Here is a 24,513-nt window from a genome sequence, read left to right on the forward strand (position 1 = left end):
GTAATAATGGAGTGTATAAATACCGATGAGTAATAATGGAGTGTATAAATACAGATGAGTAATAATGGAGTGTATAAATACCGATGAGTAATAATGGCATGTATAAATACAGATCAGTAATAATGGCGTGTATAAATACCGATGAGTAATAATGGAGTGTATAAATACAGATGAGTAATAATGGAGTGTATAAATACCGATGAGTAATAATGGAGTGTATAAATACAGATGAGTAATAATGGAGTGTATAAATACAGATGAGTAATAATGGAGTGTATAAATACCGATGAGTAATAATGGCATGTATAAATACAGATGAGTAATAATGGCGTGTATAAATACCGATGAGTAATAATGGAGTGTATAAATACAGATGAGTAATAATGGAATGTATAAATACAGATGAGTAATAATGGAATGTATAAATACCGATGAGTAATAATGGAGTGTATAAATATAGATGAGTAATAATGGAGTGTATAAATACCGATGAGTAATAATGGAGTGTATAAATACAGATGAGTAATAATGGAGTGTATAAATACCGATGAGCAATAATGGCGTGTATAAATACAGATGAGTAATAATGGAGTGTATAAATACCGATGAGTAATAATGGAGTGTATAAATACAGATGAGTAATAATGGCGTGTATAAATACCGATGAGTAATAATGGAGTGTATAAATACAGATGAGTAATAATGGAGTGTATAAATACGGATGAGTAATAATGGAGTGTATAAATACAGATGAGTAATAATGGAGTGTATAAATACAGATGAGTAATAATGGCGTGTATAAATACAGATGAGTAATAATGGAGTGTATAAATACCGATGAGTAATAATGGAATGTATAAATACAGATGAGTAATAATGGAGTGTATAAATACCGATGAGTAATAATGGAATGTATAAATACAGATGAGTAATAATGGCGTGTATAAATACCGATGAATAATAATGGAGTGTATAAATACCGATGAGTAATAATGGCGTGTATAAATACAGATGAGTAATAATGGAGTGTATAAATACAGATGAGTAATAATGGAGTGTATAAATACAGATGAGTAATAATGGAATGTATAAATACAGATGAGTAATAATGGCGTGTATAAATACAGATGAATAATAATGGAGTGTATAAATACCGATGAGTAATAATGGAGTGTATAAATACAGATGAGTAATAATGGAGTGTATAAATACCGATGAGCAATAATGGAGTGTATAAATACCGATGAGCAATAATGGAGTGTATAAACACAGATGAGTAATAATGGAGTGTATAAATTCCGATGAGTAATAATGGCGTGTATAAATACCGATGAATAATAATGGAGTGTATAAATACCGATGAGTAATAATGGAGTGTATAAACACAGATGAGTAATAATGGAGTGTATAAATACAGATGAGCAATAATGGAATGTATAAATACTGATGAGTAATAATGGAATGTATAAACACAGATGAGTAATAATGGCGTGTATAAATACCGATGAGCAATAATGGAGTGTATAAATACCGATGAGCAATAATGGAATGTATAAATACAGATGAGTAATAATGGAATGTATAAATACAGATGAGTAATAATGGAGTGTATAAACACAGATGAGTAATAATGGAGTGTATAAATACCGATGAGCAATAATGGAGTGTATAAATACCGATGAGCAATAATGGAGTGTATAAATACAGATGAGTAATAATGGAATGTATAAATACAGATGAGTAATAATGGAATGTATAAATACAGATGAGCAATAATGGAATGTATAAACACAGATGAGTAATAATGGAGTGTATAAATACAGATGAGTAATAATGGAATGTATAAATACAGATGAATAATAATGGAATGTATAAATACAGATGAGCAATAATCGAATGTATAAATACCGATGAATAATAATGGAATGTATAAACACAGATGAGTAATAATGGAATGTATAAACACAGATGAGTAATAATGGAGTGTATAAATACAGATGAGTAATAATGGAGTGTATAAATACAGATGAGTAATAATGGAATGTATAAATACAGATGAATAATAATGGAATGTATAAATACAGATGAATAATAATGGAATGTATAAATACCGATGAATAATAATGGAATGTATAAACACAGATGAGTAATAATGGAATGTATAAACACAGATGAGTAATAATGGAGTGTATAAATACAGATGAGCAATAATGGAATGTATAAACACAGATGAGCAATAATGGAATGTATAAATACAGATGAGCAATAATGGAATGTATAAATACAGATGAGTAATAATGGAATGTATAAATACAGATGAGTAATAATGGAATGTATAAATACACATGAGTAATAATGGAATGTATAAATACAGATGAGTTATAATGGAATGTATAAATACAGATGAGTAATAATGGAATGTATAAATACAGATGAGTAATAATGGAGTGTATAAATACAGATGAGTAATAATGGAGTGTATAAATACAGATGAGTAATAATTGAATGTATAAATACCGATGAGTAATAATGGAGTGTATAAATACAGATGAGTAATAGTGGAGTGTATAAATACAGATGAGTAATAATGGAGTGTATAAATACCGATGAGTAATAATGGAGTGTATAAATACCGATGAGTAATAATGGAGTGTATAAACACAGATGAGTAATAATGGAGTGTATAAATTCCGATGAGTAATAATGGAGTGTATAAATACCGATGAGTAATAATGGAGTGTATAAATACAGATGAGTAATAATGGAGTGTATAAATACCGATGAGTAATAATGGAGTGTATAAATACCGATGAGCAATAATGGAGTGTATAAATACCGATGAGTAATAATGGAGTGTATAAATACCGATGAGTAATAATGGAGTATATAAATACCGATGAGTAATAATGGAGTGTATAAATACCGATGAGCAATAATGGAGTGTATAAATACCGATGAGCAATAATGGAATGTATAAATACCGATGAGTAATAATGGAGTGTATAAATACAGATGAGTAATAATGGAGTGCATAAATACAGATGAGCAATAATGGAGTGTATAAATACCGATGAGTAATAATGGAGTGTATAAATACCGATGAGTAATAATGGAGTGTATAAATACAGATGAGTAATAATGGAGTGTATAAATACCGATGAGTAATAATGGCATGTATAAATACCGATGAGTAATAATGGCATGTATAAATACAGATCAGTAATAATGGCGTGTATAAATACCGATGAGTAATAATGGAGTGTATAAATACAGATGAGTAATAATGGAGTGTATAAATACCGATGAGTAATAATGGAGTGTATAAATACAGATGAGTAATAATGGAGTGTATAAATACCGATGAGTAATAATGGCATGTATAAATACAGATGAGTAATAATGGCGTGTATAAATACCGATGAGTAATAATGGAGTGTATAAATACAGATGAGTAATAATGGAATGTATAAATACAGATGAGTAATAATGGAATGTATAAATACCGATGAGTAATAATGGAGTGTATAAATATAGATGAGTAATAATGGAGTGTATAAATACCGATGAGTAATAATGGAGTGTATAAATACAGATGAGTAATAATGGAGTGTATAAATACCGATGAGCAATAATGGCGTGTATAAATACAGATGAGTAATAATGGAGTGTATAAATACCGATGAGTAATAATGGAGTGTATAAATACAGATGAGTAATAATGGCGTGTATAAATACCGATGAGTAATAATGGAGTGTATAAATACAGATGAGTAATAATGGAGTGTATAAATACAGATGAGTAATAATGGAGTGTATAAATACGGATGAGTAATAATGGAGTGTATAAATACAGATGAGTAATAATGGAGTGTATAAATACAGATGAGTAATAATGGCGTGTATAAATACAGATGAGTAATAATGGAGTGTATAAATACCGATGAGTAATAATGGAATGTATAAATACAGATGAGTAATAATGGAGTGTATAAATACCGATGAGTAATAATGGAATGTATAAATACAGATGAGTAATAATGGCGTGTATAAATACCGATGAATAATAATGGAGTGTATAAATACCGATGAGTAATAATGGCGTGTATAAATACAGATGAGTAATAATGGAGTGTATAAATACAGATGAGTAATAATGGAGTGTATAAATACAGATGAGTAATAATGGAATGTATAAATACAGATGAGTAATAATGGCGTGTATAAATACCGATGAGTAATAATGGAGTGTATAAATACCGATGAGTAATAATGGAATGTATAAATACAGATGAGTAATAATGGAATGTATAAATACCGATGAGTAATAATGGAGTGTATAAATACCGATGAGTAATAATGGCGTGTATAAACACAGATGAGTAATAATGGAGTGTATAAATACCGATGAGTAATAATGGAGTGTATAAATACAGATGAGTAATAATGGAGTGTATAAATACAGATGAGTAATAATGGAATGTATAAATACAGATGAGTAATAATGGCGTGTATAAATACCGATGAGTAATAATGGAGTGTATAAATACCGATCAGTAATAATGGCGTGTATAAATACAGATGAGTAATAATGGAGTGTATAAATACCGATGAGTAATAATGGAATGTATAAATACAGATGAGTAATAATGGCGTGTATAAACACAGATGAGTAATAATGGAGTGTATAAATACCGATGAGTAATAATGGAGTGTATAAATACAGATGAGTAATAATGGAGTGTATAAATACAGATGAGTAATAATGGAGTGTATAAATACCGATGAGCAATAATGGCGTGTATAAATACAGATGAGTAATAATGGCGTGTATAAATACCGATGAGTAATAATGGAGTGTATAAATACCGATGAGTAATAATGGCGTGTATAAATACAGATGAGTAATAATGGAGTGTATAAATACCGATGAGTAATAATGGAGTGTATAAATACAGATGAGTAATAATGGAGTGTATAAATACAGATGAGTAATAATGGAATGTATAAATACAGATGAGTAATAATGGCGTGTATAAATACCGATGAGTAATAATGGAGTGTATAAATACCGATGAGTAATAATGGAATGTATAAATACAGATGAGTAATAATGGAATGTATAAATACCGATGAGTAATAATGGAGTGTATAAATACCGATGAGTAATAATGGCGTGTATAAATACAGATGAGTAATAATGGAGTGTATAAATACCGATGAGTAATAATGGCGTGTATAAATACAGATGAGTAATAATGGCGTGTATAAACACAGATGAGTAATAATGGAGTGTATAAATACAGATGAGTAATAATGGAGTAAAAATCAAATTATTTACTGATATTTTTTTTTAGCTATTTTGGAGGATTATTTATATTAGAATAGATTAAATCACGTTTTCATCAGTTTTTAAAATTCAATTCTATTCTATCAGTTTTATATTATTTTATACTGAACCTCTGCAGTCACGACTTAAAAACACTTATCTTCATGGAAAATCTTTATTCTACTTTCTCCCAGGTCATCTGCCAGTCAGTTGGTGTTTTTCTATTGTAACACATTCCAAACATCTAATAAAAAAATAGTGTTACCACGCATACATATGTTACATCAACTTTACTGTTTACAAGCATTTTAAAAAGTGTCCAATACATTCGACCAAAGGATTAAACTGATTGTTTTTATTTCATGAGTTTTTATTTTAAATTTTGTCTTTCTTCTTTCACAGTAAAAAGAAGGCTTAATTTACATTTTTAAATTTGTTGTCTACATTCAAAACATATTCTAATATGATAGAAAATATAAAACAAATAGACAAACTGTTTAAAAAAACAAAACGAGTTAGATGCAAATAAAAAGAATTTTATTTATTTTATTTTTATTTTTTCAAATTTCAGGTTTAAAATCCCTCATCAGAGAAATAGTTCTTTAGTTTTGGTCTCTTTTTTTCCTCAGAAGTAGAAAGTCCCTTCTTGTGTTGTTGTTTTTGTTATTGAGATCCTGCTGAACACAAGAACTCTCTAGGTTTTTAAATTTTTTTATTAAGCCAAAAAGGCACATGGTTGTCAAATATGAAATTAAAAATATGTTGACTCTTAGAAGCATCTTGTCTGTTCTATATTTTTCTCTTTATTTAAGATGCTTCTAAGAGTTGACACATTTTCAACTTTATAGTTTAATACATTTTAAGTTGTTATTTTGCATGTACCTATACATATATATATAAAGAAAAGCTAATTACACTGACATGGGTAACACATAGAAAAAGCTGGTGTATCTATTATTTGTCTAGAGTAATTGTTCAATTTGAATATTTAATAGAATTTCTTTTCGATTGTAAACACAAAAAGAAGCAGGTGAAAATTTACAAAAAAGTCAAAATGGAAATGTCTTATGATTTATTCGTCTGTGCTAATGTCTTTTCTTGTATTATTTATTTATCTGTGTTTAGCTCAAAATAACCCAAGATTTGAACAAGATAATGGAAGAAACTTGCTGCTTTCAACCACAAAAGCCCACTCCTTCTCTCCATTCATCTCCATTCCTGCGAACATCAAGCTATATACATTTGGAGGGAGGTTGTAAATAAAATCTTATTTAAGTTAAACTCCTTTCAAATATATGAATCTTTGCAGTTTAATAGATTTTTAAAAACACTGTTATTCACTCCAACCAACACACATTGAAACTGAGACATAAAAAGCTATGAATTTATAAAGTATAAGTAAGGAGTTGGGCAGTGAGATGTTTATTCACATTACATTTAACTTCTGCATATTGGTACAGTCAGGGAAACTGGGAGCAGAGAGGGAATTCAAAAAGCTAACTGTTCAAGGACAGAAGCCATTAGAGTAGAAAGCCCTTCAGAATCTAGGGATCTTCACAGTGAAAGGACAGGATTTAGATGATTATTAGGTTAATTGGGTATATTTATGTCACAGGAGTACCAGAGCATCATTGAAGTACTTGTAAAACAAGCAGTGGGACAGAGACTGGAACCTTGATGACAGAGTGGGACTTATTTGATAAGAGACTCTTTTTTTGGGGTCTGTCTGGAAAAAATTACTTTTTTGGAAAGGAAGGAAAAAAATGCCTCTATTTAAGGATATTTTGTTGAATACAGCTTACTCAAAGAAACCTCCCTGAATCTCCATCATGGCCTTCTGACGAGACCTGAATCTCGAAAATGTAACCTTCATGGTATCTTTTAAGAGATATTTTAACATCAGTTATTCTTGGCGTTTTAAGTGGAATGGTTGGTGTCTTTCTAAACTCAAATGATGGATGTGAGTTGAGGGGCAGATATTGGAAGTTCTTGATTTTCCCAGAGATGTGACACTGAGCAAAGTCCTACTTCCACACATATAACCTTCTCACTACCACCATCTCCACCCAGTGGATAACAAGGTTCTATTCTAAGCCCAACACCGTTTCTTCTTTATATCAATGATTTTCTACGGAATATTATTCATAAAATTCATATCTATACTTGTGATACCATTCTCTATTTTGGTGCTGCTTCTTGTCCATCTTCTTAGGATTAGTCGAAATCTAAAAGTTGACCTTAAGTTGTGTATTAAGGTATGGAATAACTTGTTTTTTTGTTTTTTTTTCAATTGTAGGCATGTCCCTTTTCCTGAGATTCTCATGTTCTTGAGGAAAAATCGAACCTGAAATATTTTGCTCTTTCTTTCTCATCAAATCTTTCTTGGAGGGATGTCAAATATTAGATCCATTGCTCTTTCTACTTGTTATAAAGTTAATTTTCTCTATTGCTCTAAACACTTTCTCACACATGAAACTATTCTATATCTCTACAAATCTATCATCAGACCATGTACTGTTGTCATATTTGGGCTGATGTATTTCAGCTCCATTTGAGGGTTCTTAATAAGATGCAGAAACATTTGATTGGTCACATTTTTCTTCTCTGCAACTTCTCCCACAGATGTGATTTTGGTTATAAATACTATATTCTTCAGAATTATCTGATCTATTTCTTGTTTCTATTTTTCATGCTCATTTGACTCGTTGGTCTAGTGGTATTCACCAATTCGCTGATACATCATTATAATACAACTTCCTATTCAAGTTACTTATTTCCAACTCTCTTCCTATTGACTGTTTTCCTCTTACCTATAACCTTGGTCTTTTGAAGACTAAGGTCAATAGGCATTTCTTGTCTTTGCAATAATCATCTTTAATTCTTGATAACATCGTGGCATCATTATCTCTCCACACCTCAATTTAATTTGAAGCTTGATCTTTATTCAAACTGTAAGCTGTTGTTCTGTGTATTGTGCAACTAGTCCTGGGGAGTTTCTTGGTTTTCGTAAGTTAAAGTGACTTTCTTAGGTCTTAGTGGTGAGTTGTTGGCCCTTGCAATTATTATCTGATGAGTAGCGAAGATCCTCATTCTGTTTTCCTCACCCATCTCTCTTGCTGACGGTTGCATTTTCTTTCCCAGATTTTGTAGCACTTTTTTTTTTTTTTTGCTGGTTACTGACAAATTTTGTTGTTTGGACAGTCAGAATGCCTGCTATGATCCTTCTTGCTAGCCACTGCTTCCACATCTTTGCTGCAATTCTCCATTTTGAATCACAAAGTTTTCAAGGAGCACTAAGCTGTAGTTAAGATATCTCAATTTTTTTATCTGGCAGGATGTCATAATGATGTAGGTTACTCTCTTACAATATTCTGGTATTTTCTAATCGTCTCATACCCACTATTAGAAAACAGAACTATTCATTCAACTTTACTGCTGTTAAATACTTCAAATGATTCTGAAATTAAAGCCATCAAAAGATTATTAAACTTATCCTGAACAACCTACATTTAAAATTTACGTATGTGAGTAGAATTGATATTAATCACTTGCTGAAACAGATACTTCTTCTGTTCCTTCAATTAAAAAAAGGGAATCTGCAACATTAGATGATCCTGGTTTAAATTCAAGATAAACATGAAAAGGGTTCCACAGAAGCAAGAAACTCACCAAGAACAGCCCAGTCTGAAGAAATCTAATTATAAGGAAATCATCATGGACACAATGAGCAGAAAATTGTAGTAGTAGTAGTAGTGATATGGCAAATTGTTTCAGAGTTATTTAACATGAAAATACAATAACTATTTTAAATAATTATGTATGCTTGGATCCAGATCAGTAGAGAGAAAATCAACAAAAGCTAGATCATCAGCGGTCTTTTTACTTGCTGTCATAGACAGTTTTATTGTCTGCATTTATGTCAATAAATGATCTCAGAATATAATTTAGAAGATTGTTGATGAAGGTTAGGAAGAGGGTTAGAGTCGCCATTTACTTCAGTTTCTAATCACTTATTTAATGCTGATTATTTAGCAATTTAGTTTAGTGGTAATATATTTTTTGAAATTTTTCCAATGATCCAAATGACCTCCATATATTACAAGAAGCACACTAAAATTATTCTTGATACTGAACCATATACATACATGTGGAAATGACAGACTAAGGGATAATGCAACAAAAAAATCGCTGAACATGGTCGTTTTCAATACTAAGATCCCATACACACTTCAAACCTCTCTGAATAGGATCAAACCTCTGTAAATAGGAATATCAAAGAAAAATAGCAACAATCTTAGAATGAATATCAAATAAATTATACAAGATTTGGTCAACTATTGATGAGTGGCATCCAGTTTAGAGAAAAGCAAGAAGGGAGGAGGTTGTACTAATCAGTCTTTGTATACAGCATACTTATAAACATTTGTTGTAAAATGAAAATCTTTCATGTGTATTTCCAATCCATAATCTTCTACAGTTAGATATTAATGGACAATCACCATCTTCAATAAACATGAAGGAAATTCTACGATTCAAATAACTTGTTCGAAAATATTAACACAAGCAACATCTTAAACTTTATTAAAGAAATTAGATTCTTCAAACTATTTAAAAAAAATAAAAATGATCTTACTTCTAGAATTGTATATAACAATTTCATTTGGCATTAAATAACCCATTTATGATTAATACGCAATAAACCAAACAAAACCTATATCTGATATATAACTTTTAAATTAAAATGACTAAACAGTCATGAAGAATTATCTTAATTATATTCTTAAAAATATTTTCCTCCACATTTTTTAGCATTTTTTCATTGTAATCTTTCCTCACATTTTGTCTCCTCACTTGTGCATTTTACATACCAATTTCCAAGAAATACATACTTCCCTGTCACACAAACAGCAGAAAGAAAAGGAATAATTAGAAACTATAATGGATGTATCCTGAGAAATTCTTCCCTTTTAATTTCCCTCTGGAAACTGTAGATATGGAGAATGGGACAAGAAGATGCAACCCCCTTACCTTAAGTGTTTTCTATGCTTTTATATTATTAAGGTCGTGTCAGAAAGATAAAAAAATCGACAGCCACAAAAATTGTAATAACAAATAAAAAAAATTAAAAAAATTAACCATAACGATAAGGCTGATTTTGAAAAATAATCAAACTTTATCTTTTCCATGGAAGATTAACTTTAGTCCTGAAGGAAAAGTTGCAAAGAAAAGTGATGTTAAAAGTTTATTAAAAAAGTCAAATTTCCTTTCTATTTTGAATTCAAAATAATTTGATCAAAATGACAAGGAAAGTCAATTTTGTTAGCACAGCTTATATTCTCGTATTTTTGTTTATATGAAAGCTTTGAAGGCAAAATGCAATAAATCCAATTTCATATGAATTAAGAAATTCGACTGTAAAAAGAAAAAAATTTAGAATTTAACTGTAAAATAAAATATCCAATAAAATGCGTTGGTATAGATAGAAATAGGGTCATGAGCAAACAACTAAATAAAATAAAAACAAAATTATAAAAATTCCCATTTCTGTTCTTTATGTACATATTGAATATAACATACTTGACATATACATCTAAACCCTGTCTATATCCGGAAAAAACATTAACATGATCGATTGTTGGAAATAATTGTTGATTGATTCAAAACCATTAGCAAAGGTTATCCAAAAAGGTTATCTGTAGACAGAAATACTCCATCACGTCTTAGGAATATGGCTACATTGACAGTAAAGATGAAATACCAGAATAGACATTTACAGGTAGATGCGTGGCTCTCACAAATTATTATATAAACTAAACTTAAATTGATATTGTCATGACTCCTGTTCATAAGTATTTTGTGTGTGTACAATGACTTAAGTTAGTATATGGATAAGCTGATGCAAATAAAATAGCTTCTGAGATAGTAGACAAAATAAGACAAAGTCAACTTCAATTCCAGCTAGCAATCAAGTTTGAATTTTTCATAAGAGACATTTCTCACCTGAAGTGAGAAACGACTCTTATGAAATCTCTTTATCTAACTTCTTATTAAAGTCCTTGATAACATGTTTTGTTCTGGGATGTAGGATACTCATTTATGGGCTACACCTTTGATTCAAGTAAGGAAAAGAGTCTCCAGGGAGACAAATAAAGGAGTGAAAGAAAAGGAAGTCTCTGTTCATCCACATATGCCTTCTCCCAGTAGTTATGGAAAGGGAAAGACTATACAATCTTGATTGTAACAATGCCGACATTCAACTGACGATTTGATCTGAAAGAAACAAAAAAAAAAAAAACTCCATGAATTCCTGAGTGTTCGCCTTCCTCACTCACCCCTATCTGTCCCCCACTACTAACAATAAAGATATATTATTGTATTTTTATGCATCATTCATTAATAAAAACTTACAAGACTCTTAGAAATTCCATGATCAAACATCCTAAGAGCATGACAACATTGACAGCGAAGGTAAGATCATTGGATGCATGTTTACAAGTGGATGTGTGGATATTCCAAATCATTATATAAACTAACCCAAAATTGAGATAGAGAGTCGACTGGCGATCAAGTTAAAAGAAAGCCACTTCCATTAATTTCTGTGCATCTTCCACCTTACTCTCTCACACCTACTCCTTCTTTGGCACTGACAATAAAGATATCATATTTTTGTAGATCAGTGTTTGTCATAATTCGTCCGCAGTACAGCAGAAATACAAGAATTGCAAAATAAAATTCAATCACGTTGAAAATTCTGATCGGATTCTCTTGACTTATTCTCTGTAACCATCTCTGCCACTGACAGTAACGATATATCATATTTTTATACATCAGTATTTGTTATTTTTTAAGCCTATCAGAAATATAACATACAATTAATTGAATACAAGTTGTTATTTTACCCACAGCAGGAGTGAGGCAAGGTTAAATGTTTTGCAAATGATCAGAGGATTTGAACTCAACATGACCAATTCCAAAAACGGTAATGATAGCCATTACACACTTCCTGTAATAAAGTAGAAAATAAGATTGGATTTCAAAAAATAGTAAAAATAAAAAATAGCAGATCATATTGAAGGGCTTTGAGTGGAAGAAAGAGTGTTTGAGGTCATCTCTTTGTGTGAAGTTTTGTCTGGTTCAGTGCCTTTTGCAAAGAATCTTCCATTACTTGGATGTTTTCTTTTTCAACTTGTCTCGACAAGGGATCCAAGTGGCTTAAGTTCTAAGCCAGAAAGTCTTTGACGGGAACCATCCTAGTTCAAGTAAGTAGACCGCACGTTATCCCCAACCACCACCAAAACCTAAACTCTATTCTAGGCTATTCTCTCTGGTCCCATATGGTTAGATTAGCTACCAATGATAAATGTCTATCCAGACATAACTGTTAACATTTAATCAAGTTAAAGCTTAGTTGTGCCTCTTTCTTCTTCCTGCTAGGAATTGAAAATGGAAAATGCAGCCAAATTTTTGTTTTGAGACATTTTGTTTTTGCTTTTTTTTTTTTTTTTTTCTCAGAGTTGGTAAAGAATATAGATATGATCAGCTAAGTAATATTTACAACATTAAATCCGATGTTTCATGATAAACACCTGAAGGTACACATACTTAAATTACTAATTTTACTAAAGGAAGGTTGTTTAAAATTGGATATAAATTGGTTGTACAATAATATGCATATATGCTTATTATTCATCTACAAGATGACTACAGTTTAACGAAATTTTAAAAAATAAAGGAAAATTTTTTAAAAATTCAAGAAAATAAGTTAAAAAAAGTATTCAGTTTCAAGTTTAATTTATGTAAGTTTTTGTAAAAAAAATTAGAATAAATGGAATCAAATATGCACAAAATATCTAATTTAATTATATGTGTGTGTATCTATGCATAGTGTGTGTATGTATGTGTGTGTGTTTATATATATATATATATAACTTAATATCTGTGCGTCTGTTTCATGTTTGTGTGCAAGTTAGAAAGTCTACATGAAATCTAAAAGTGTATTATGTAACATTTACTGAGAAAGACACTAGAAATGTTCTCAAACCTCTAAGTGCATTTATGAAGTTTAAATCATGGTTATGAAATTTTCTGAGGAAGTGGTCCTGAATCTGTGTGTTGAATATCTAATTGCTCCCACCTCTAAGTAGTCGATGGGAACAGAACCCCCTTAAAACTTCAAATACATATTGTTGATTTTAATGAAATTTAAACCATATGTAGGAGACACTAATTCAGAAAGTTTTACAACATTTTAATTTCTTCTGACTATATTTTATGTGGTGAAACTGGAAGAACGAGCAGTAAAACAAAGTAATATGGTGTCATGAGTATAATGAAAAAGTACAACTCAAGGTAATGGGGAATCTTCCTGTGAGTGAGAGTGTGTGTGTGTGTGTGTGTGTGTGTGTGTGTGTGTGTGTGTGCGTGTGTGTATACATATATATATATATATATATATATATATATATATATATTCTATAATATAAAGCTTAACGTCTGTGTGTGTGTGTGTGTGTGTGTGTGTCTGGTCACGAATAGCCTCCTATATGGTTGACTATTATAGAAAACTGATCACATATAATGATAGAAGATGTATCGAGACACAGGAATGGGTATGTTTGATCTGGCATAATGATGATTCATTAAAATTGTGGGGTCTGCGTACGCGCCTGGTCCACAAAGTATGGCAATAAAAAATTAAAAAATTAAAAAAAAAAAACGTTTACAAGTGTTTTTGATATAGATGTACATAAGAATACTTTGATAAGTATGTTTTAACTTAAATAGGGATGGTATAATAAAATTGTGGCGTCTGCATTAGCACCTGGCCGCCATAGAATTGAAATAGGCACAAACTTTAATAAAGACTTTTCATAACTATCTGCGTAAGTATACTATGATAATTATTTTTCAGTTTGAAGAAATATGGTATAATAAAATTATGGGGTGTTCGTTCGTGCCTGACCTCCATAGAATGGAAATATGTCACAAAGTTTAACAAGGTTTTTTAATATAGATCCACAGAATATTGTGATAAGTGTTTCAGTGTGAACAGGTATGGTATAATAAATTATGGGGTTTATCTATTTTATTTTTACTTTCATCATATTTTGCTTTGGTTTTGATACCCCCAAATTCGAAGCTATCTCTTTACAACCCTTCCTTTTCATAACCTATCATATTTTCAGAAATCAGAGTACATTTTCTGTAGGCTGCTTTTGAACCCAGTCAACGACGGGTACTTTTGCAAGTATATATATATATATATATATATTTGGTATGACTTTTACAATTTGCAGACATGTTTCAGTTTTAGCTGGGAATCAGATGAACATCGTTAAGCCAGGTTCTTAGTATGACCATGAAAATACATATGCATTTGATGGAAGTCATTCTTATCTTTCCCTTTATATTAAGAACATGGCCTGACAATGTTCAGCCAATGTTAATAATAAACCAAAGGGTTTAATATGGTTTCTACAAAGGCATTTTCATGAGTAAAAAATCTGACAAAGGCTTAATTCATTCCATATGACTTTTAGGTACATTGTGTACCTTCTCAATTTATCAATCTTTTTCACAATTTGCTTCAGATGGTCGGACATCATTGAAAACAAGTATCGAGTGTATTAGACATTTCTTTGAATCTTTGGCATCAGTTTTGTTCAACAAGTTTATATTTCCATTATCAAAAGGGCATTAACATCCTCTACCTTTATTTTCAAAGTTCTCATTACCACTACATAATTTTTAAATCTGTCTTTGTACTGTCCATTCACTTGTGAACCTTCTTCCTATGCCCTGTTCATATTGGCAACTGTTTTGAGATGTATTATGGCCATTTTTGAACTTATGCAAGAAATGTATAGACATTTATCCTCTTTTATTAATTAGTAGGGCTACACAAGTTGGGGGCAAAAATGTAACATACCTTCTATCCTTCTCTCTCTATCTCTCCACTTCTCCCCACCCTTCCTGCTTCGCCCAGCTCATTCCTCTCTCTGGATACACACACAACTCGAGTCAGCATAAGGGAAAATAATTCTGTGAAGAAAATTCTAATGCGTACCTTTCTATGACAACACTAAAAACATGTTTACCCTTGATAATATTAAATGATATGAATATGATATAATTGTTTTAGCACAAGGAGTAACAATTCAACAGAAAAGTAGTATGTTTTTTTTTTGTTTTTTTTTTTTCAAGTTATTTGAATTTTTATAGTATAAAAACGTTGATATCATTGATTGTGTCTTTTTGGTAGGATTATTTTTAGTACAGATTGTTTAGTTTAGATAGAAATACACTAATGTTGATAAAATTTTCTGTTGAAGCTGCAGTGGGTGTTGTTACTAGTTCATTTTAGATATCATTATTATGATTGTATACAAATTTTAAGGTTTACTGAACAAATAAATTACATAAAAGGGAAACACATTCTAGTTTCACATATATTTTGATATGTAGATATTGCCGGGAACTAATCTCCTCCTATATTGTCTAGTTTCTGTTCACTTAAGTTTTTAAAATGTTTTGCTGGTATCTTATCTTTAGGAAAGATGCCATCGTTGCCTTTGTTGAAGAATGATAGTATTATGATAAAACACCGGTTTCTGGTCAGCGACATAACCAGTTTAGTAACTCCATCCCTTCCTATTTGGCTTTTGACATGCCTTTTTTTATCCAGCCTGTTTGGAGTCCAGAGGATTGAATGCTGATGGTGAGGTCTCTTTCAAGCTTGGTTTATCTTGAAGTGATCCTATCTTTCTCTCCTTCACACCAATCACCTTACTATTTTCTATACTTATATTAGAGGTGTCAGAACGAACCTTTATAATGTCTAGTTTTTTTATTTTTTGCAAATCTCCTTATATTCTTGCTCTTTGTGAGTCTAATCTAGGTTGTTGTATTGATAGCAACAATTTATATGTGGATGCTTATTTGTCCACTTAGACTCTTCTACAGATTTACATGGCCATGCTCTTTTTCTTCACAAGAATCTCCCCATTTTCTAAGTCCCAAATCTCAAATCACACAGATGTCCTTTTATCTGTCTTGGATTGTCTTTGCTACACTTCCTATTTATTCTTTTTATATCCTTCACCTTCTGACAACGACTGCTCAGTTGTTGATGCTGTATCCATCAGTATTAATAATGTATTTCAACTTCATCCATCAAGCTCCATCTTTGTTTTTAATGACTTTAATGCCAATCATTCTGTCAGGCTCCCTCAATCTAATCACATAGATCTAGCTGATGAAATCTGTTCTAACTTTTCTCTGTCTCATGACTTGTCCCAAATTGTCACTTCCCCTACATGTTTCCTGATAATGATTGTCATCAACCATCCTTTCTTGATCTCACTTCTGTTCCTGCATCTTGTTCTGCTCCCTCTTCTGGGTTTTTTGATCATGCTGTTGTTGATGCTGAGATTGATTTTTCTGAGAAGTCGCTTAACTATTGGAGAGCTGATTGAGATGAGCTTGTAGCTTCCTATGTGATGTTCTATAGAGTCCTACCCTTGGTATGTATCCAAATGATGCTGCAAAGGAGGTACTGACTAGCTTCTTGTTAGAAGTGACACCTTCAGTTCCTATAGTGAGTTTCAATACAAACCTCATTCTCCTTCATCGTATTCATGATTCTGCTATTAACTATTATACTCATTATGTCAATCTATCGTCAAGATGATTCTGAGGCTTCTAGGCAATTCTACAGAAGAGCTACCAATACCTGCAAGACAGCAATTTCTGAGTCTGAGTCTAGTTACTCTCACAGGATTCATGACTATCTCATTTCAAAAGGTAGGCTCATGATTTTGGAGGTTATAGTGACAAGTCTGCTATTCTTCCAGTATTTAATGGTCTTTGGGTTATTTCATTTTTTAAGGATAAAGTTGCTCTCTCTGCTTGTCTTTTTGCCAATAGTTCTTCTAATGATGACTCTAGTGCTGTTCTTACGGATTGTCCTTTGAAAACTGATAAGATTTTGGATTCTATAAGTATCATTCCAAAGGTGGTTACTATGGCCCTTTGTTATCTTGACCAGTCTAAGATTTCTGGTTCTGATTCAGTCCCTGTTTTAATTCTAAAACGTTGTGCTCCTGAACTTTCTTCTATCTTCTCAAAATTATTCGATCTCTGTTTATCAAAATCATATTTCCTTTGTTAGAAAGAGTTTTCTGTGGTCTCTACCTTTAAAAATGCTGGTGATTGATCTGAAAATATTGTCCTGTTAGCTTCCTTTCTGTTATTAGCAAAGTTTTTGAAAGGTTGGTCAATAGCAAGCTTGTTGATTTTCTGCAAACTCTGGGCCACTTTAGTGATGTTCAGTATGACTCTCATAATTATTGTTCAACTGCTGATCTATTAACTGTTGTAACTAAGCAGATCTGATTCATGGATAAGTCAGGAGAGAGTAAGGCCATTGCCCTTGACATTGCATAGGCATTCAATGGAGTGTTGCATTCTGGTCTTGTACATAAACTCAGGGTTATGATATTGATGATAAGATCCTTGACATCATAAGGTCTTTTTGTTTTTTTGTCGGATCAAAGATTGTAACTGTAGATGGTGTCTCCTGATTGTCTTTTCCTTTCAATGCTGCTATTCCTCAGGGCTCTATTGTAGGTGTAACTCTATTTCTTCTTTATATCAGTGATCTTCCAGAGAATATTGTTAAGAAAATTAACAGCTATGTTGAAGATACCACTCGCTATTTTGATATTGCTTCTTGCCCATCTCCCTCGGATCAGTTAATCATGGTCTTTTCAAGACAGGCTAATAGGCATCTCTTGTTTTTGCGATAATCATCTTTTATTTTTGCTAGCTCATTACATGAAGTGTTGCCACGCTTTGTCTAGAATGATGTCCAGAAAAAAGAAATACTCCCTAAAGAATTATTCTTTTTTCTTAATTTTAGATATCATTTTTCTGGGGTTATGCTGATTTAAAAAAAAAAAAATACTAATTTTGTAGGGGTTTGTTGTGTATTTTTAAAGCTTTTACTGGGCATGCAAACAAACAACTGCCCTTTAGATAATAGAACACATATGCTTCAAAATTGCACCATGATAGAAATTGATAAAAAATACCAAATAGCAATATGAAGAATGGATGTTAGTAAAATCAATAGGATGTGTAATTTCCATGATTTAAACGAAAAAAAATCCTTTGATATATAATTGCATGTTTATCATATGTATTTATTTATTATGCCCTTTTGGTATCTTTTATTTTAATAAAAAGTTGTTTTCAATCACATATTTATATATGTAGATCACATATTCAATCACATATTTATATATGTAGATATATAAATTTCTAAATTCTTGTTAAATATATAATATCAGTATACTCAATCAATTTTTATTTTTTCAGACCTCAAAAATGTCAGTGTAAATACATTTGTTACCATTATTACTGAATTCATTTATTTTATCTTGTTAATAAATTACCAGTGCAAAGTGTTTAATTTTTAGAAATCCCATGAATTATTTTGAACATCTCAAGTGATTCTCATTGTTTATTCTCATAAGTAATTAAATCTAAAGAATTCAGCTTATCCTTATAATTGAGATCTTTCATTTCTTTTAATATATAAAGTTATCAGATTTTTAAAGTCAAGACAAATCAAACTTTACTTCTAACTAGTCAATTTTTTATTGTTACGGTTGTACCATGTAATTGGTAATATAATAACTAGGGTTAGGACAACAGAATATTCTTTAAATTACTTTGACTCTTGATTACTTTGACTGTTGATATCTAATATGTTTTTATATAGTGATGTGGTTCTCGGTTGATTAACTGTGTGGGATATATACTTGAGAGTTAATACAATAAGAATATTCTGTTGTTCTAGCCCTAATCATGACATACTTAGCTACGATTTATTTTTTTTTAATTATGTAGTCTGGATCTAGAAACTGAAACGTTTTTAAATAATCATCTAAAAATTAAAGTCAACACTAATCTTAAATTGAACAATATCAGACTACTGTTCTCATCTTGAGTATGATTTTCACAACGTTTCAGTCGATATAACCTCTGATTCAGGTGTATCTTGTCAAACTCAGGAATTTGGATGGAATTTCGAACGGAACCCTTTATTTACTCCACGGGGATAGCATGCTCTTGTTCCATCAGCCATGACTGGATAGAGGCCCTAAGTAATTTGCAAATGCATTTTTCAGTCGCCCACACCGAAGATTGAACCTTCAACCTTTTTACAATTGATTTTTCCAAGTACTCTAACCACTGCGCCACGGGTCCTTGCGGACAATTCTAGTACGAATTTTAGAAGCCTTAAACCTATTTTATTTCTAGTTGTAAATATCACTATTTATTACTAATTATTATATATTAATGTATATCTATCTCATATTTATTACTTGTATATATTAATGTTTTTACTTATTACTTGTATATATTATCTATTGTTTATAATTACTGGTTCCCATATCGTATTGAATTATATACTAGGTCTACTTAGCAGTTGGTTATTCCTCAGCATATGTGCTGCTTCTTTCAGTCGTCTTACTCTCCACAGTTCCTCTCTGTCTATAATTTTTACTTTGTCCCATAGTGGTAGATGGTTTCCCTTTTCTTTCTATATATGATCAGCTATACCTGACTTTTCAGTCTCTACACGTACTATGGCTTTTCGATGTTCTTCTAACCATACTTTCAGCAGATGACACGTTTCACCTCTGTATAGTTTTCCACATTTACATGGGATTTCATATACACAGTTCTTAGTCATGATTTTTTCTGTAGGGGGCTTGACTCTCACAAGCTGTTTCCGGAGAGTTGAATCACTCCTGAATACTGTCCTTATGTCATATGAATTACATATTCGTTGAAGTTTTTCAGACAAGCCCTTCATATATGGTATACAAACTGTGGTGAGTTTCTGAGTGATGTCTTTTTGTGTTTCGTTCAAATTTCTTGGAGCTGATGTCATGCTCTCTGGATAGTTGTTTTGATAGAGGGTTTCTCTTAAACTGTCCATCTCCTCTTGATATGCACTGATGTTACTACATATTACTTTTGCTCGGTGTTGAAGGCAACGGACGATTTCTTTCTTTACATTAAATTCAGAAACGTCTGAACAATATGAGTTGTATGCCTTTTATTTTAAAATGTACAAACGAGTAGAAATTAAAAAGTAAAGTGACTTTGCTAGGTCATGGGCAACAACTGGTAAGGGGCAGATAGTTTATTATAAACAAAAAAATACTATCTACCATGTCGGGATTATTAAGTATTCTTCTTAAATATATAACTTACCTTACAGAGATTTTATAAAAATCTATTTAAAAAAAAAAATAGTTTTCATTCAAATTACTTCCCCTGAAAATTAATGAACATCAAATTTTTAGAAAAGTTTTGATAATTAATCCTTTTTTATTAAATCACTCTAATATCGAAAACAGTATATTACATATATAAAGGAAAATTAGGACAATAAAATGAATGACATGAAACAAAATTAATTATAAATTGTTTAAACAATAGTTATGCAATTTAGGTATACAAATAGCTGTATTTCAGTTTTCACTTTCCAATAAATATATATAGTATTTTCAAAGACTAAATTGTGTTATTGATTGAAATAACAGCAGTTTTGATGGTGTGATAAATGAAAAAAATTGCATTTATTAATTTTGATTGTAACAGTTTTTAATCAAATTTAACTCATTGTGTACACAATTAATGGCAGCTTTTAATGTTTTAGATGTGAAATCTTAAAGAATATGCTATCCTTGATAAATGTGACATAGTTTTGCTTACAAATGTACATGAAATAATCTTATTTAGATTTAATTTGTTGTATCTTTTAGTTATTTTTTTTCTTTCTCTTTGGGTTGACTTTTCAAAAACTATTTTATGTCTGTCAAAGAACCATTTTTCATTTATCTTGTTGAAAATGTGGTTAAATTAATGAGCATTTTCATTCGACTAGCAGCTGTTCAGAGGGAACTGTCCACTTGTTTGAAAAAAAAAGAAGCAGAATTTGAATTCTGGTGCATATTAAAAATGAGGAGAATGAAAATCAACCACTCAAGAAAAAGAAGAGGATCCTTCAGATTATTCGTTTTCAGCTGGACCAGAATTGTAAAGTTTGTCAGGTTTTATAAAAGGACGATCATTCATTTTCAATTTTAGCATTTGTTACACATAACCCACTTTCCCTCTCTCTCCATCTACCTCTCTCCCGATCTATGTTTCTCCCTCTCTATATATGTATCTTTCTATCTCTATTTTTTTCTTACTTACATGCCACTTTTGTTTGATATGTCTCACTCATTTTATGTTTCTCTCTCTATATATGCCTGCCTGTTTCTCTCTCTCATCAATGATGAATAAACATAAAAATTAAAAGTTTATTTAATTTAAATTTGTTTTATTATGCACAATTTTTCATAAAAAGAATTCGCCGCTCTTCACATTGATGGTGTGAATGTAAATATATAAACATTGTCATTTTCCTGACTTTGTATTCGAGGGTAATAGCGTAAGAAGTCGTAACTGATGACCAAGCTGCTAAGTTTCAAATCTCAACTGCTGACCAAACGATTTGGTTTCAAATCTCTGCTTTAGGTATGTCATAACTAGCCACACTGATATTTATCTATCTATATCTATACTCCTATAAAATCGTTTTTATTTTGTGTGTATTTCACTTTTATAGATATATAAATAGATAGATAGATTGGATGTATAGTTAAATGTAGGTCATTATGTGTAACTATTGCGTCATAATTATTTATAGCTCGGATAATATTTTCTTGTTATCTAAGGTCTGGTTACTAGTAATGGCACTACTACCTCTACTTTGATGGGTCTAAGGTATGGTGTACAATTACTACACGATTCTACCAGTGTAAAAAAAAATTCAATACCACGCTTGTAGAATCGTGTACACCATACCTTAGACCCATCAAAGTAGAGGTAGTAGTGCCTTCACCAAACTATCCATTCGCTTGAAATCACCTTTTTCTTCACCCTATTCCCTCTGCTTCACTATTTGTTACCAAGTGAGATCTATGACTTACTTGTAGTTTCATTAAATACATTTGCAAGCAAAATCCGCTCCCGCATTTTGCTAATTTCTACCCTCTGATGAGAAGGAAAGTATTTCTTCAAAACTCCGCGGATTAAGGACTATCCACTTATTTTGTGTTTCTTTTTTAAAATTAAATATGTTTTTAACTTTTTTCAAGGTGTTTTTTTAAGCATGTTCTACTTGTTCTCATATATATATATATATATATATATATATATATATATATATATCATCCACATACAGTTGTTTTGTCATATCAGGGTTCTTCAATGTGGCTAGTAATGTTATTTCATTTAAATACTATACATTAATGTTTCTATTAGAATACATGGATTTCAACTGTCTGATCTTTCTGGATTTAGGATTTTTATTTTATTTATTTTCAAAAAGATTTGTTGATCCATGTTAATAGCTCTGAGTTGAATTCACCATATACATACATACATACACACATACATATATATATATTAATATTCTCGTTAAATTCACGAGTTTTCTCTCTTGAATACCTTTAACTTTATATGTGTGTGTGTGTGTGTATATATATATATATATATATATATATATATATATATATATATATATAAAATCCAAGTGTGCACAATCAGCATACACTCTTCAAAATTGACCTTTTTCTTCAAACATATGGAAACTGATATTATTCCCATTCTCCAAGGTCTAAATTAGCTAAATATACCAGTTATTGTGATCTTGGACCTTGGCTATGCCTGCCTCAAGAGCCATGTCATTTTATTGTTGACGTTTTTCAAAAACGCTGCAAAATATCGGATATTATGTCCTTATTTTCATTGTAGCTTTCCAGAGGTTGATGCTATAGCATTAAAAGTGATACCAAATGAAAGCTAATACAATTTTCTTGCATATGGTAGTAAACACATGAACACCTGTGTTAATTTTTAAGTAATTTTAATGCACAAACATATATATTTTTTATGCTTGGAAAGGATACCATCATATAATACATAACTTTATCTCAAGCCACGTTCCACAGACAAGGATTTTTAGAAAAAAACTCTGCTCGTGGAATTTTCACTTAGATTGAGTTACAAATGGAGAGTCTAAAATCATTGGTGTTTTGGTAATTTAGTAGGAATTGTTGGCATTTAGATGTCAGTTCTGATATTTTTTTAATTGATTTATATGTAAAGCATATAATTATTGCTATTTCTTCTAAGAATAGTTTGCAGCATTTGGAGTTGTTATTAGTTGGTACTTTCCATTTTTGATGTCTTCAAAATGTCATATGTACTTTGACAGCGTTGTGGCATATGCATAGTTTTTGTTATAAAACGAGCTCTTGTATGTGTTGCTGTTTTGTTTCAAAATGTCATTGTTCTTAAGGTGGCTTTGTAGTCTATGCATGTTTGTAGGAATTGTCTTGTTTCAACAGAACACTGATTTTGTTTTACAATTACATGTAGAATTGTTCAGGACTTTGCATTGTGCCATACATTTTCTTGTGTTACTTAATTATTTGCAGTTTTTGGTGCAATAGTATCTAAATTTAAAGGTTTTTTTGTTAAATATTCTATCATTTGATTTGAGAAACGTGTTCCCTAGTTTTGTTCATGATTTTTGTTGAGTGAAAGAAAGCCTTAATCTCCGCAACAAAATATTTGTTTACTCAATAGTTATCAGCTACAAAGTATTAGGTATTTATAATCACAACGGTTCTTGAAGTTTATCAAATGTTTAAAATGACTGGGGTTTTTTGAGTCAGAGTCTGAGTACAAAATTGGACAAATGATAAAGTTGTATTTATTAAATATTGAACATTTTTACAATTCATAAATTTGTTTCAGCAGAAGCTATTACTACTAATACTGATACTATTACTACTAATAATACATCTTGATTATCACTCTTATTTAAAAAGTAAAAGTAATTTTTCTTTCAATTCTTTTTAGGAGTGTCCCCAAGAGATTGAAGTAATGTACCGAAAATCAGAGCTCACCTCCTTCAAGCCTGATGCTGCCTGGAATGATGCTGCATCCGAAAAGAGTATGCGAGGTACGTTAAACATTTTTCCTAGATTTGCCTATCTATTGCCACCCCCTGCCCATTCCTTTTTGTTTCTATTTTCATTACTGCCTCTATC

General features: G+C 31.0%; 1 protein-coding gene across 2 annotated transcripts in view; it reads left to right on the plus strand.

Annotated features, from left to right (window-relative positions):
• Positions 1–24,513, plus strand: part of LOC145252654 (germinal-center associated nuclear protein-like) — a 662,650-nt gene that overhangs the window by 614,640 nt on the left and 23,497 nt on the right. For both annotated transcript variants that reach the window (XM_080112417.1, XM_080112418.1), the window contains exon 25: positions 24,323–24,425. In XM_080112417.1, the coding sequence (XP_079968543.1) occupies positions 24,323–24,425 (103 nt within the window). The remainder of the gene's footprint in view (positions 1–24,322; positions 24,426–24,513) is intronic.

This window comes from Euprymna scolopes, chromosome 29, assembly GCF_053919585.1.
Source record: "Euprymna scolopes isolate OS-2025 chromosome 29, ASM5391958v1, whole genome shotgun sequence".
NCBI lineage: Eukaryota > Metazoa > Mollusca > Cephalopoda > Sepiida > Sepiolidae > Euprymna > Euprymna scolopes.